Here is a 17,281-nt window from a genome sequence, read left to right as displayed (position 1 = left end):
TGGTACATATAAACAGATAAAAGAGGTCACTTCTTTTCAAAATCTAGAGTTACACATTTACGAATTTGCATTTGCACATGAAAAAAATATATACCTTAGCTACTTTCCTCCAGTTAAGACAGTCAAAGAAGTAATATGTTCCCCTCTCATATGTATTGGTTTTCATTGTTGGCTCCATGCCTGGTGCCCTGGTAATCCATACTCGTTCTTCTTTGTGGTATCTCCAATCACGGTTAAAACTTCAATTTTTAAGAGAAAAAGACAATTAATTTTTTCCTGTGGCTCACATTTTATAAAACTTTTCTAAGAAAATAATTATGCATAAAATACATTAAATGAGTGCTTCTTTATCCTAACTTTTATTGTTATTAAACACAACCATAGTGAAATAAATATAGGAAAATAATTTCTTAATTTGCCCCGAACCCACACTCTTTAATACATACATCTTTATTTAACTGAGCAAATTTTTTATGCAAACAAAACGAGATCTTAAAAGCTCTATGAGCAATGTGATAAAAATTTAGGCAGACCAAATAAAGATACTTTTGTGTTCCAGAAACAGAAACTGCACTCCTTTCTTGTTCTTAATATTCAATAGAAATTGAGGTATCTATTAAAACAAACAGCCCACCAGCTATTTACATTATTCTGTATAAGGAACTAAATATAAATACACTATTTGAATTAACTATTAAAATTCATATAATTCCGTGACTATGCCGAAAACAGAATATCCATTTTAAAAAGTCTTAATGAATATATTACTTTTAATTTTTATTCAAATATCATTGATCCTAAATTCTCATAAGCCAAAAGAATGTCCATCAGAATTCATGCAAGAATCAATGAGGTTTAACCATCACTTGTAAACTGGGGAAGTAACATTCAAAGGAGGTAAATGTATTACAAAAACCATCTTTGGTAGAACAAACCTCCATGTAAACAAATACTTCCCTACCAATACCATGAGGAAATTTGTAGACAGAAATAAGATATGAGACAGAATTGCCAGTGATGGATGGATAAATAAATAAATAAATTTATTTACTTATGAATAAATTAAACAATCGCTATCTTACAAAAAATGAGAGAAAAACATGGGAAAAAAACAAATTCTCAATTGAGAAATAAAAAACAATTTATTATCAACACAGTGAATTTTACATTTAAGTATCTGATGCAAGACCATTTGTAAAAATGTTATTAAGAATATTATAAAATACTTAAATCTGTAAAAAGGTCTCCCAATCATAACATCATAAATTTTTACTAACAACTCACTCACTAGTAAACATACTACTGGTAACAAACTGTTACCGATAGGACATACAAGAAATGACACAATTTTTTTTCTTAGGGCATCAGGTAAAAACAGAACTGCTCAGAAGAAAAACATATCCAATGGACCAACTTCTTAATGCTAATTTCTTTAAGTTGGCCAGTAGGCTCCTGATGATGAATGTGGACTTTATCAACACTTCAAAACACATAAGAAATATGTACAGTGATTTAATAGATGTTTATTAAATGAAATTCACTGTCATTAACATGTGGTTCCACAAGATGAGCCACAGTTATGAACCATATCCTATACTTCATATATGTATAATTAGATTCAGCAAATTCATTAGTCAAGTTGATTTTGTCTTTTTACAAATTTGTTTAAATTTAAAATTCGCCATGTATACAGTGATTATGAAGACATGGTAATATAAGGTTTCTATCTAAATTAACTGTATAAATGTAAAAATAAACAACTTAAATTTCTCGATGGAGAAATAGTTCCACTTTAAAACAAAAGACAAACTACAGCCATTATTTTTAAAAAGCAGCTTTCAGAATAAACAAGATCCACTATAATACAAAAGTGTTTAAAAATACTTTGAACATACAGCTCTACTGCAGCTAAAAGTTGTAATACGTCTCCTCCATTCATGTAATAAAGATAGAAGAGAAGGTCTTCTCCATATCGGCCAAGTTTTATTGCAGCCAGCTGGAAAAGACAAATAAATTATTTGGAAATGTAAAGCGAGTTTAAAAATCCTAACATAATTGCTACCATTAGAATAAAAACAGGAAGAGAAACAGAAACTGTTCTCTGTAGCAGATAACTGTTATTACATGATTACACAGGTAGTTACAACTCTAAAGGAGAGTTTCATTATTTATGGGAGTGTTATCATTTAAATGACTAAGGTCATTTAACAATTATTTCTGGTACATCTATTTTATGTCCTAATAGGTAAAAAAGCTACATAAAAACTAAGCAAGTTCAAATGGTGACTATCTTACTTGAGGGATTTATTAATTACCCAAGGTGGCAGTAGCAGTGGAACCCTGTGCTCAGAGATGCAGGACTTACATTCAAGACCTAGTTGCATTACTTACTAATAGGCCAGGTCCAAATTATTTAATGTACCTGAACTTCAATTATAAAATGTAGACAATGACATCTATAAGGGTTACTAAAAATGAAAATGAAATTAAATACGTGGTTGCATTGGAAGGCACCTTGTAGAGTGTCTAATACATAGAAGACTTACAGGAAATGTTAACTGAATCTACATCTGGCAGGGATTCACAAATCAGTTGGTTATAAATTTTTAGCAAATCATAGACGTTAAGTATAAAAATAATAAAGCGCTTGCTCTTTAGTTTGTTTAAATGAATGACTAAAAGATGACTGCTTTACATGTCCTTCCACAAAGCAGAAACATAATTATCTATCAAACTATAAAACATAAGTGAGTTCAACAGTTTCAAATTCTCCCATTAAGATAAAGTTTTATTAAAAGCTCACCAAAATGAAAATACTTTTCTCTCTTTACTTAATCCTGTATCTAAATGTTTACCTAACTGTTATGCACTCTCTGAACATAATTTTTCTCTCTATTCATATTATCCCCATTCAGGTAGCGGTCAGTCCTAAATGTATCAAATTCTCCTAAACCAGTATTGCTTAAATTGGCATAAGAAATGGTTCTAGAACCCTTAGGTATTTGGAGCAAAAGAACACTACAGTGGAGGTGGCAGCAAATCATGATCCAAAAATAGAAAAAAACTAGCTCTCTCTAGCTAACAGCTCTTATTTTCCACCTACCCAGTATTGAAAGACATAAAGAGAAATATCTCTCTTTACTTGGCTGTCCACAACATCAACATCCATTTGACTATACAACTACATGGTACAGATGCAAAATACTGTTATTTACATTAGACATTTATACACATGAGTAACACAAATACACAATTTTAATAGATTATACTCTTCTCTCACAAGGCCAAAATCTAGATACAATTGGTAACAAAAATGAACTTTCCCCTAAAGCAAATGTTTAACATTTTCTGATTAAAAAAAAAAAAAAAAAAGATTAACCCTATTTGTTAATAGTTATTGTATTAATTAGAATTTTAGGTAATTAAAAAATAGAAAAAAAAATAAAGAAAAAAAAGCCAAAGTAACAGTTTTAAATATTTAAAGTTCCATTAAAAACACTATCTGTACTATTTGTAAAGAAAAATCTTTTTATAACTATAAGAATATTTACCAGTCTTAATGTTGTTTTTTAAAAAAATATTGAAAAATATAACCCAGGAACTCATCAAAACATTAAGATGACAAACAAAAATAGAAATAAAATTGTTATATATAACTGAATGAACATGAGAAAGCATACCCAAGACCACTGCGAATTATTTCAAAAATATTATGCTGTCTAAACTGGGAAAATAGCACCTGAAAAAGATAAATTCATGCTGACTGAGTAGAATAATAAACTACACTCACCTTATCCCTAATGTGAATGTTCGTTAAGTACTCAGATGGAACATGGAAGTCTGGATAATAAAATGAAAAAAGCCTTATTAACTGATTCTCAGTTACAAATATATTTTTAAAAAGGTCTGATCACAAATATATTCTCCTACCTATGTCTTGAGGTCGACAAGGTGAAGATGCCCAGGGTGATGCAAATTTGGGGTAGAGATTTCTGAATAAGGGGGGAAAAAAAACACTCTGAAGTCCAAAGTACAAAAAAGATATCTAATTTTAGTTCAGGAAATCAGGAATACCAATTACTTCAAATGTAAAATTAGCATTTTTAGTTCTAATTTCCTTTCTTGGGTTTACTATGACTTATATACATACAGCAGAAAACTGATACAAGATTTATATATACATATGAAAAAATTACTTCAACTCGGAATGCTTTAAATTCATTAATACCATGCTCCCAAGTAAAATTACTTTCCATTTATATGTAAGTATTAAAAGCAAAAGTTCAAATTCACCAAATATTCATGTTTGAATGCCTATTATATGCCTGGCACTTTTCTAGGTGCTTGGGATATATCAGTGAACAAAGCAAAGATCACTAACAACATGAAACTTACTTTTTGTTTGGGGATGGTAGATTGGAGAGAGGTAGACAAAAACAATTTGTACAATAAATAAATAATATTCCACATTAGTAGAGAGGTAGTGAGGGGAAATTAGTTGCATAATTAAATAAGGTAGTTAGGTTAGGTCTTATTTAGAAGGTCAGATATGAACAAAGATTTGAAAGATGTAAGGGAATTAATTATCTGGCAAAGACTGTTCTAGTCCGAGGAAACTGCTAGAACAAGTTAAGGCAGCATATGACTGACATCTGTGAGGACCACTAAGAAGGCCAGTGAAACTGGAGCAGAGTGAACAAAGGGAGAAGCTTTTGAGGCAGGGGTAAGAGAGAAACACAGAACATGCCTATAGAGATTAGGAGGCCTGTAAAGATTTTGGGTTTTTAATCATAACAAAACTGAAAACCCTTACTGAGTATTGAGCAGTCAGTTAACTTATTCAAAAAGAATTGTCTTGGCTACTGTATAAAGAAGAGATTGTGAAGGGGTACAGGGAAGATCAAGGATACCTAGTGATTGGCTAATAAAGTAATCCAGGCAAGAAAGGATGGTGATTAGGGTGGTAGCAGTTAAAAGCAGTGAGATGCAACACAGAAATGATTCCATTATGTCCAATGTTGTTGACAAGTCAAAAAAGATAAGTTCCTAGAAGTGACCACTGAATTTAATAACACAGAGGCCATTTGATGACCTTGACGACAACAGTTTTAGTGTAATGGGGCAAAATCTTAACTAAAATTCTGTGTTCTAATGGAGAATAGGAAAAGACCAGTAAGAGATAGAGATGGCTCTTTTGAATTTTGCTTCAAAGAAGAATAAAGAAATGGGGATCATTAGTCAGATCATGAAAAAGTATTTAATATGGAAAAAGTAATAACATGTTTTTATGTTGAGGGAAATAATCCAACAAAATGAAAAAAATTGTGAAAGCATGGATTAACTAAGGCAAGAGGGTAGAAGACAAGAAAGAATAAGGGGGGGGGTACAGATGGTAGTAAGTAATTAGATTTGGTGAGAGGACTAGGCTGACATTTTCTTCTGACTGCTTCAATCTCAGTAAAGCAGAAATAAACAACGTCATCATGTGAGAGTAAGAACAGGGGAAAAGAATTACGGGTTTGAATAGGCAAGTATAAAACAGCTGCATAGGAGAACAAAAAGAATGACTGGACTAGGCATGCCAGCACTAATTATGTTTGGCAAAATTAAAGTCCCACTATTGAGGTTCCTGGCCATAAATTCATCATCAGTGAAGTTATGTGTTTTCCTCTAACCAGTGTCAGTAGCAAACATCAAAAATGGAATAGGTGGAAATATAACCAGGGTTAGTTTTTGCCATCCAAGTATGACAAAACAAGAGAGGGCAAAATAGTCAAGGATATATGTAATGGGCAGTATGACTGACCATTGAACTTAATAAGAAGTGACTTCAAGTGGGGAAACAGAGATAGGCATGTCGAGGAACAACAAAAAGGTAAAAGCATCAACTGAAAGTCCCAATGGAGTTGAATGATAACAGGAGCCAGTACCAGAGGGAGAGAGACAGAAAACAGAAAGTGGGATGGACAGACTTAAAATTACAGAGAAACTACAGTGACTATTAATGGCAAGGTCAAAAGGACGACTAAAGAAGTGAACAGGTGAGGTATGGTAAAAGGCAAGATTTTTGAAGAGAAATTCAAGGACCTGAGATTTCAGGATTTTGATCCAGGAGCTAATATGAGAGGGAATGACCCAAAGAGTCAGTAGATAACAGCAATAATGAGTGGTAGCAGGTGATATAATTTAATGACAAGATATTAAAAACTGCAAGTGTGCAGGGAGGTATTATATATAAATGTGGAAGAAAAGAAAAAAACTTACTCAGGAGAGTTCAGATTGAGGCCTAATGTTGTTAAGTCACTTCCTAATGCAAGATGTACCATTCCTGGGTCTGTCTCTGCTGCCCTGATAAATGTTAACAGGCCAATCATTCCAAATTGGTCCGTCACCATCCCTTGAGGAATGTTTGTAACCCGACCTGAATAAGAAAAACGTGGTCATTTTTCTTTGATGAAAAGTACAGAAAATGAATTCTATAACATCACTGACATATTTTATAGAGTCCCACCATCAGGTAACACCTGGATCCCTTTTTTCTGCTGGTTATTATTCTGTGTTGTTGAACTTTTATCTCCAGGGAATTTGGGTCCATCTGTACTTGAAGTTGTCTTGCCAGATGTATTCAAATTCTAACATAAAAAAAAAAATTAAATTTAACATTAAAATGTGTTAAGTGTAAAAATTTTCAAGTTCATATATTAGTAACTTTCTATTCATTCTTTATTATGTTTAAATTGGTAGTAAATTATTACCTGTTTTTCAAGGCCTACATGAAATTTTTTTGTTTCCACAAATGTGCCATGGTATATAAATTAAGTCCTGTATGATATCAATTTGAGTATTTAAAGAACAAGCAATATATGGAAAATATTCTTATTCATCTCAGATCTTCAGTCACGGATAAAATATATTATCTATCTATCTATCATCTCAGTACTTTATGCTTTGGAATACACTTGAAGATCTACTCTTCAATACTTTCATTTATAAGAGAAACTACTAAACATAGTATATTACCTAAAATATCATCATAAAAATATACAGGATAAGTCAGAATATATGCACTTTTAAAATTCATATTTACTTTAATTCTTACCCAATATTCTTCTTTATTAATTATTTTAATGATATACAAACTCCCGTCACACACAAAAAGTTATTTTCAGCGAAATGTGGAAGAAATAAACATATTCGTTAAGTCAGAAAGAGGAAGCTGAGTTGGCTGAATCAACACAGGAATAAAAATGTGTATAAAGATTCTTCAAGGAGAAAACTTACTCAAGAAAAACACAGCTCCTTAGAAGGCTATAATATCAAACTTCATGGGATCCAGCTGACAGGGACTACAATAAAAGTCTAAATTAACTCTGAGAAGTTCAACAGAAATTTGCAAACCTATATGAAATAGGAAAAAAATAGGCTATCTTCTAAGTTATAAAGCTTTTCCATATTCTTCAGAAGTTAATTACAGATATTCAAGATAAACAACTTTGTAATAGTATTTAATATGTCCTTAATACAGTTGATAAAACTGTTAATATAAGAGAAGTCTGAAGGGAAAAAACTACATCACTCACATATATAATTCTCAGTTACTTACAGATTTACTGTCATCATTACTTGATGTTGGATCTTTATAGCTGGAACCGGGTAATGCTGGAAAATCTTCGTTGTGTATTGAAAAGTCCTGGGATTGCTCATTTGCTGGTTTTGTTACCATTCCAACTATGTAATGAAAATAATCCAGAGAATTGCAATTGATATTTATGATATTTTGCTATAAATTATAAAAAGTTAACTTTCCTCATGAGAATATACCAAAAAGATTCTCATTTTGCTATGAAAGCATATTTCAAAAAAATTAGTATTCAGGGTAACAATGAAGAACTAAAGTTCTTGTATACTGATTAATAACTTAATATACAAAATAATACAAGAGAAAGAAGTGGCAATCCTATAATTAATCTAATGTCATATACAGATGTTTAAAAATATAATTTGATATTAGTAATCATTATTAACATTTTTGGCTTAAAAACTTTTTTTAAATATTTGACTAGCTATTACTGATACCAGTTAATTGTCAAATACAAAGGAACAAAATAAATTTTAAAAGAACATGTCAGTATTCTACTTGAAAGTGACTTACAGAGTGAGCAAATTGCAATCAATTATAAAACAACTCCATATTATTTCAGATTTTCTTGGATTCCATGAAATAGATGTAAAACATGCAAGAACTGGGAAGTAATCCTCCCACTATACTTGGCATTAGTCAGGCCCTTATTGGAGAACAATATCCAGTATGGGGCTCCACAATTCAAGAACGATATGGAGAAACTAGAGATGGTCCAAGGAGAGCAACGGGAATGATTAAAGGGATGAAAAAATGGACCTATGAGGAAAGGTTAAAAATATTAGAGTCTGAACTGAGAATCAAGTAGCTAGGTACTCAACTTCCAGGGCAGATCATATTTTTATTTTTGGAAGAGTGATTTAAAAACTTTAGAATATGAACAATTAATTTTTCCATTCTTGACATATTGTTATTTGTATTCATATTCTAAAAGGCATAGAAATCCTTCTAAGTTGAAAATGGGAAAAACCGTTATAAAAGTGATGAACTGATCCCTCTAAATTCATTGTTTCTGCTACTGGTCTCTATCAGGTTCTCCCAAAAGGAAATAAATAGGTGTAAAAGATAAAAACAATATGGCTACATTGCTCTTACATAATTTTCATGTCTAAAATCATTACTGCATGTTTCACGCCCCCACCCCCACTTCTTTTCATTTACCTTGTCTTAGCCAGATATCTTATTTATTAGAGACAGTAAGAAAGGGGTATTAACGGTGACCGAGAGTCTACATAAATTATACATGACTTATAAGCAGTGGTTCTCAACAAGAGGCAATTTTTTCTCCCTTGGGACATTTGTCAATGTATGAAGACATCTGTACTTGTCACAATGGGGGAAGATTGGAAGATAGGGGGTGTTACTGATATTAAATAGGCAGAAGCTAGGGATGTTGCTAAACATTCAATAATGCACAGGACAGCCCCACATTTACAAGGAATTATCTGACCCAAATGTCATTAGTGTGGAGGTTAATAAACTGGCTTAGAAAAAATCTTTACTGGATGGTCAGTCATTATTAATCTCTAGGAATGCAAGAATGTGTTCTTTTAAAAAATGCGTGATCAATGAAAAAAAAGGCAGACCACAATATAATTATTAAGGTATATTAAGGCAGAACTGACAAAAGAAAATAACTTCTGAATACCAATGAAGACTTCCTTTTGAGGTTTCTGTACAAACTAAGTTTTCCCAAAATGCTAAGATACTATTCTGGGAAGAAAAAGAACTTTGTATATATCAACTCTAACAAATTGTGTGTGTGTGTATGCAATGGAAACTTTCCATTGACCATCATTTAAAAACTTAATTACCATAAGGAGCTCTTCCAGCCAAGGGGTTTATTAATGGAGTTGGGTTACCACTTCCTTCCCTTCTGTTTCGATCTGCTAATGCTGGAAAATCTGAAAGGTCCAATCCTGTCACATTTTCGCTTCCATCTAAATAAGAAAGAACACTAGTTATTGATTCTACAAACATTTTAAACAGATTATTAAAGACCAACATAATATAAAATGACAGCACCTTCGTCCTAAATAACGCACAGCACTATACCAGTGATGTAATTTTTTCTCTTCCACACAATAAATACTTGTGGATTGATTTCACATGAAAGAATTTCATAAACAATTCAGCAAAGCAATATGTAAGTAGCGTAATCAAAATCTCAAATTTTGGAGACTTAAGATAGAGAATAAGGAATATGCTATTTCTCCTGTGAAAGAAGGTACTTTAAAATTACAGCTTGTTAGCTAGCAAGAGAGAGACTATTGTGATGTAACTGCTCTTTTCGTTATGTGCAAAAGCAGAGTTTGCATCTGGAATGCTTGGAGCTTCAGTTATATACAGGTGTGAGAATGAGAGTACCGCCTGCGAATGGCCGTAGTCATATCTGAGGTATTGGCAGTAGAAGCAGAAGTCTCAAGGACTTCTGTCCTGTGGTCTATTGATTCCATACACAAATGTGTATGCATGCATATGTGAATGTGTGTGTTTTGCAGTTGGGGGTGTAAATAGGGTTCCCATGTCTGGTGAATGCATGCGAAGCATGAGGGTATGATGTAAAGCCCAAAGTTTATATTACCTATTACACAGTAGGCGCTCAATAAATATATATTAAATGAATAAATTTATTTTTGTTCTTTTAAACTTTAAAAAATCAGCTCTCTTCCTTTTAAAAGTTAAAATTTAACCCAACATTTCTACTTTGCCTATTTTAATCATTTCCTTGATTTCTTAACTTTCATTATTCTATTATTCTTAAAATCTTGTTTTATTTAAAGTTTTAAAGGATTTAATTTTCTACTTTGGTTTTAGCCTGCACTATAGCTTTTCTTTAATTTTTATTTCATCTAGTGTTTTATGACCATTTTCAATTTATTTTGCCCTTTTTTCCAGTTAATTTTGTCTCCAAGTTTCATAATTAAAAGAATCTCAGGAGAGAAAACTATTATCTCAAGATTACTTTGCTGACGGAAAAACAATACACTCTGTTGACATTCCAAGTTAGTTAACAATTTAAAATTATGAAGGGTAAAAGGTAAAACGAATTATACCCACTGTTTTTAAACAAATTGCAGTTTATGAATTTTGAATTTTAATATCTATATGAACAAGACAAAAATTAACAATTTATAGTTTCAATCTATACAGTAATCTCTCTTGAATTATTTGATTACAAATTAATTACAAACTCCAAATATATAATAACTTTTAATATACATTTTCAGATCCTCTAGGATGGAATTTAAAATTGCCATATATTAATCAAGAATATTTTTAACTTAAAAAAGTTAATAAATCCCCCAATTTATAGTTTTAGGAAAAGACTTAGAAACAATTTTCCTATTTTAAAATATACTTAGTTAAAACTGCATTTTAAAAATAATTCTAGAATTTACAGAACTGTATGAAACCATAATTCAGAATATAAGATGGCACTGTCAGACAGTTACTTTATGGTCCATTAAAGAAAAAACTCAGCAATTAAACTATGATACGTAGTCATATTTCAGATTAAAATATGAAAAAATTTGCATTTTAAATACAATGATACTTCATATTATTTTAACATCTTGAACACAATACTATAATTTTCAAATGCTAAAACTTGACAATTTAAAATCTCACTTGATCAATTTATGCTGCTAAATACACAATAACATTTAAAAATAGAAAGCCCTTAGCCACATATGACATTTCATTACTAAATCTCTCGTGCTTCCACATATGCTCCATTTCACTCATCATTCTTTCACCTTCTACTTCCTTTACATACATTTCTCTCTCAACAATCGTATTCATTTGGCTCCTATGACCATAACAACATCCTTTATTTCCTTTCTCTGGAAGCAAGGGTAGAAGAAGGTGAAACCCAAATCAGAATAGTAACAAAGCCTCCCGTTTGGTCTGAAACAGTTGATAAAATAAACCAACAGACTGCAGGAATTCTTCACTGTCAAAATCAGAATTGGTTTTCCATATAATTAAATTCTGAATTTTACACATAAAACTGGATAAAAATTTCGTAAGGGTTAAATGCCAAAATTAGTAGTATTAAAACTATTAAAAAATTATAAGTGATCCATGTAATTTTAAAGATTTCTTCAATCTGAGTCTTTCTAACCAGAATGCCATACTACCCAACCTAGTTTAGACGGCAGGTGACAGGATTGAGGGGAAAAGCTCTTGAAGCAAAAGACTCTGAGAAATAAATATATACTGTTAATGTTTAGGATCCTCTAGGTGTTAAGGAAATAATACTTATATTATAACATTATGCCATTATCATGCCAAGTAAAAAATATATTTAAATCTTTCAACTGTTCACTGAATTATATTCTATGCCTATAAAAATCTTACTAAATTAAATTCTACATTTTAATCCCCCCCCCCAAAAAAATCCTGTAATATTTATTCTAAGAGCAGTATGTTCAATTGCTTTATATTTCAAAGATCTACCATATTTTTATAGGGTACTAGCTTCAGAATAAGCTTACCTGTTCCATTAAAAATGTTACTTGATAAGGAGTTATTCATTCCAAATGCCTGATTCCTGTTCATTCCAAATCCAGACATACTGGGTACATAGAAAATAATTTTAGATATACAGTAAGAACACTAACTTTCGGATGAAGAAAAACAAAAGTATATACTTTTGATCTCCTCATATAAAACAACAATATGTTTTAAAACAAATACTAATTCTGTTTTTTCTAAGTTTAATCTTTAATTTTATTTAAAAACTTCCCTAAGTCCTTCCATGAACAAGAGTACCAAAATGTCTTATACAAATTAAAAAGCAAAAAACAAATAATTTATAAGTTTTGAGGAAAACAGAGATTAAGGGTACTGTTTTGTGTACTTGCAAAGTCAACATACTGGATATACTGGCAGAACCAACCTCAAAACTGCACTTTAGTGTATAACTATTATTCCTGAACTCTTGTTTTTCTTTTGCTACTGGGAAAGCATACTACTGTCACCTTTCATAAAAGATCCTTTTTCATACACTATGTCCTCTCCTCATGAGAGAGTCCATGACATATTCATCTTTGCATTCTCTGCCCTGAGTGTCCAGGAGGATATAACAAGCACTCAATAAATATTTAGTTGACTTGAATTAAATGGTGCTTTTCTTTAACTGAATTTAGTGTTTCAAAACACGTCATTCTTATCTAAATATAGTTTATTTTTCAGCTACTTAAAAGAAAAAAAATATTTAAGTAGTGCCCTCAATTCCAAATTAATGCACAATTGGTACCTGGTAAACAGTTACAAATGCCTCCCTTTTTTGCACTAGCCTAAACACAGGAAAACAAAAACAACAAACAAGACTGAACTTAAATCAAGGCCAGAAGCAATTAAGAATTTCAAAAAGAATTAATGAAAATTCTACAATGAAAGTATGCAACTTTAACAACAAATTATCTGATAAAAGACAGTGTATCTATTATAAGTAGGGTTAAACTGTTTGAAGATAACAGGATTTTGTGTGTGTGTGTGTGTGTGTGTGTGTGTGTGTGTGTTTTGCTTAAATCTGTTAAAACTAACTATGGCCAAACAATATTTTCATAAAATATGTAGCTGGTGAAACAATAATGCTCTAGAGAGTAAGAAAGCCAATAGAAATTTTTGTATTTTAATTGCGTGTTAGAACTGCTGCTAATAAGGTACCCTCAAATACTGAAAAAGTATTAAAAGATGAAAACATTCTATAATAAATACAACATCAAGGGTAATAAGCAGAGTTTTAGACACCCACGTTTCCTCAACAATTTATACATAAAGTATTTTTTAAAAACAATTAAAATTTTAAAAAATATACACAAAAGTTTAAATATATATTTGATCAATGAACAGTACCTACAAGAATGCAGAAAGATATGATAAAGCCCAAGAAATATTATATAAATAGGAAACTATCGAGATGAGAACTTTGATAACCTTTTACGAATAACTTAAAAAATTAAAAGTGGTAAAATTATAAAAGAAATACTCATAAGTCTAAATAAAAGCAAGAATTAGAGCTTATGGGATGAAGATTAAACAGGAAATGTGCTAATAACCTATTTTAATTTAGTTTTTACAAGTACTAGAGTGAAATAAATGGGTATGATGATAGCAACTAAATCAAGTTCCTTTTCCCCTCTAGAGTTCCTCGTTAAAAAAAAAAAAAAACCTGACAAACTTAAATGCTATTTTTGCAAGGAAGAAGGCCTTTTATTGTAGACCTAATTCTCATATAAATTATCTAAACAGCTTAAAAATCCTAACATAAAGGATAATTGGTCTTCATATTGTTATTATTTGCATAATAGTATATGCAATGAATAGTACAAAAAATAATAAAAAAGCACAATAGCTCATCTTTTTGTTTTAAATATCAGGACAAGACATAATTTTCAAATACTTATAGATGTAGTTTTAAAAAGTCTTTGGCCATTAAGTCTCCTCTCCAAAGCACAAAATTGAATTTTGGTTAAAAAGGTACTTAACCAAAGCATAAATGGAGCAAGGCGTAATAGTCAAACATGTCTCCAGTCCCATTCGTAAGTCTGGAACTCTTACTAAATAAGTAACCAGCCTCATTAAATAGAAGAAGGGCACATCAAAAAAAAAAATCTGCCTTGTGGCAACCAAAGAACAATCCTCTTCCAACAGCAACAAAAAATTTTAATGTGTTTTCTAAAATCAAACTGATTTTCAAAAGAACATATCTTTAGTTTGGGGAAGTTAAAGTTGTGATGTGTAACTTAGAGAATGTCTGGTCATAAACATATGATGAAACACATTTATGAGACAGAAGCCATGACTCAAGAACAGAATATCGAATATGAAAAGGCAAATATGAAAATACCCAGAAAGACAATTATACACAGTATCAATAAACATCTTACCTGTTCACAGTAAAAGGCTGTCGAGAAGGCTGCTGCTTTGGCATACATATTATGCTTGGCGAGCTTCTGTTGGGGCTACCTAACCCTGAACTGCTCATGCTATTTGTCCTGCTAGGAATTCCAATGCCCTGACCAACCTGGGAGTGGTTCATCATATTCCTAGGATTCATAGGCAAAATACCCCTGAAAAAGAAGTCCATTATACTAAATAAGCTCTCTACAATTACTCATTAAAATTCTCTTTAAATAATCAATTGCTCTAATCCTAGAAAAAGCAAATATACTTTCAAATTGCATTGCTAATTTTTATTAACTGAATTATTCTGTCTGGTCATTATAGCTCTTTAGTGTGACTATGACATAAAATAATACAAATGTATTTCACATATATATTAGAATAATTTCATTCCAAATGTCATTCTATCTCCTTTATACTAATATGCATAGTTTAAGTAATCTGTTTTCTTTTATTCTCACTAGTGATGAAGGAACAATAATCAGAATTATCTGAGGAGTGATTTTAAATTGCACATCCTCTGTGGAGGAAGAGAGCTGACTTTTGAAAAAGCCCCCCAGTTGGTGATTAACCCTGGATACCCACCCAGTTGACAACCAGTACGACAGCTACAAGGTAAAAATATCTTATCGTAGACTTATCAATTTGCAATAAAATAAAAGGAGCATTGGGTTATCAACTTTCTTTTCCTAAGTGAAAGGCACTGAACCATTTAGTTACCTTATTAAAAAAAAAAAAAAAAAAAAAACTAAAAAAGCTTGCTTACTCTACAAAGATACATTTTGAGAAATATTCTGGTCCATCAATAAATACCTGCTTGGAGATGGAGGCGTGTGAAGTGACATTGTTGGTACCCCTGTTGTTGGCGTGACGTGGCTCGGTAACTGAGTGCCTTGTGATAAGCTGCGATTTAACTGAGGGGTATTGTTGCTCATCCCCCTCATTGGAAGGCCTAGTGCACCTATTAAAAAAATTCAGAAGAAGGAAATTCATTGCCATCAGGAATGAAATTGCTATCCATCTTCTGGAATTGGCAATTTAAAACATTTAAAAATGACCTAACATAATATAATTTTCAAATTTAAATGGATATATTCAATTCACTCAAAATGGACTCTAATTTTAACAAAAATAATGTTCTAATCTGAAATTTAGTATTATGACTGAATATTGCTTTCGTATTTCTTTTCATACTTCTATTTTACAATAAACTATGTCTGAGAATGATTGCAACAAATTAGATGACATGTTCAATAAAAACATTTTGTACAAGTATGCCTTTAAGAAATTTGCAATCCTGTGTTTCGTTTTAAATCATAACCGAGGTACACAGACATTTGATCATGCTTTGCTGAAGTAACTTTAATTTTCATATGATCCTTTTTAAATGCATTTAAGAAAAAGTCTCTTTACCACTATTTATACACACATACTTCTCAACATTACAATTTTTACAAACCCAACATAAAATATCAGTAACTGATTAAAAAACTCAACCTGGTAAAGCTATAAGTGACAAAAATTTAAAACAAGTTTTAAAATTTCAAAGGACACTGACCTTCTATTTTAATACTCCTGGGGGCCAGATACAGGGATAAATGTTTTCCAATAGGTGCATTTTAAAAGATTACTGAGAGTTTACCATTCAAATATGAAAACATTAAAAAGTTAAACAATTGGGATAAACATTTCAAAAATGTATGACGTTTCCTACCTTTTAATATGAAATATAAATTATTTTCTTAATGACTCAGAATAATTATCATGGATGTTTAATGTGCTAGATGGTTCTTTTTCCCCTTTTTTATCCCTCAAAGTTAAGGATGTTCAGCTGTCACTTATGTAGTGATCATACCTCACTATGATTGAATGCCTCCTTGCCTCCATTTTCCTGACCCACACTTTTTGGTGCTTTCTGTTTCTGTCTGCTGTGGAATGGCACACCAGTCAAATTAGCTTATTCTGACTAGAGGTTAAATAAAAGTGATAAGATGAAGGAAGAGCTAATGAGTAAGTAGATGACTTTAGTGCTAGGGACTTAAAATGACCCCTATCCATTTTTGGTCTAACTTTGGGCCCAAGAATTGCAAAGACCTGAATATTTTGAAACTATGATCTCCAGAAAATTGTATGTGTGTGAATATTTCCTTCAAATATCTTTGCAAAATTTATCTTTGATCCTAACAATGTACCTCCTTCTAACCTACTAGGGATACCACTGCATCACAAAGATTTTACTGGAATTTTCCAGCCTCGGCACTCAGCTTGTAAACCAACTTTGCTTCTCAAATGAATGAAGCCAATGAATACGAATCAATATAGTTACTATATTCTATTTGTATTCTTTTCTACTCATGTTCCATGAAAACCCAAGCTTGGTTCTGCATTTCTTTTTTTAAGTTGCATGAAGAGAAGTGGCCAAGATTATATGTTGGTTTAGTCACTATATGTATGTCTGGTCACTACAAATTTTGTGACCATGACTATACCACTTGCTGCAGCCACTTTCTCTGAATCTGGGACAAAATAAGGAAGAATGAGAGATTAAAATATCAGGCTATGTAAAATTTCTTCAGAAAATATCTTTCCTTCTTTCAAGCACACAATTTTCCCCAAGGTCCTCTAGAGGTTCCCATAATGAATCACCAAAGTGATACCCATATCACTCACCCAATATTTATTGAGTGTCTATAATGTGCTCAGCATGGTGCTAGCTGCTGGAGATAC

General features: G+C 31.6%; 1 protein-coding gene across 8 annotated transcripts in view; it reads right to left on the bottom strand.

Moving 5' to 3' along the window:
• Positions 1-17,281, bottom strand: part of CNOT2 (CCR4-NOT transcription complex subunit 2) — a 102,854-nt gene that overhangs the window by 6,874 nt on the left and 78,699 nt on the right. For all 8 annotated transcript variants that reach the window (XM_011374208.2, XM_023520811.1, XM_011374216.2 and 5 more), the window contains 11 exons: positions 15,368-15,515; positions 14,539-14,721; positions 12,139-12,218; positions 9,454-9,579; positions 7,604-7,728; positions 6,512-6,632; positions 6,265-6,421; positions 3,931-3,992; positions 3,791-3,840; positions 1,896-1,996; positions 95-239 (listed from right to left, as the gene is read on the bottom strand). In XM_011374208.2, the coding sequence (XP_011372510.1) occupies positions 95-239; positions 1,896-1,996; positions 3,791-3,840; positions 3,931-3,992; positions 6,265-6,421; positions 6,512-6,632; positions 7,604-7,728; positions 9,454-9,579; positions 12,139-12,218; positions 14,539-14,721; positions 15,368-15,515 (1,298 nt within the window). The remainder of the gene's footprint in view (positions 1-94; positions 240-1,895; positions 1,997-3,790; positions 3,841-3,930; positions 3,993-6,264; positions 6,422-6,511; positions 6,633-7,603; positions 7,729-9,453; positions 9,580-12,138; positions 12,219-14,538; positions 14,722-15,367; positions 15,516-17,281) is intronic.

Source organism: Pteropus vampyrus, unplaced genomic scaffold (assembly GCF_000151845.1).
Source record: "Pteropus vampyrus isolate Shadow unplaced genomic scaffold, Pvam_2.0 Scaffold9, whole genome shotgun sequence".
In the NCBI taxonomy this organism is placed as follows: domain Eukaryota; kingdom Metazoa; phylum Chordata; class Mammalia; order Chiroptera; family Pteropodidae; genus Pteropus; species Pteropus vampyrus.
The sequence above is the reverse complement of the archived record's forward strand: the minus strand, read 5'-3'. Positions and strand labels throughout refer to the sequence as shown.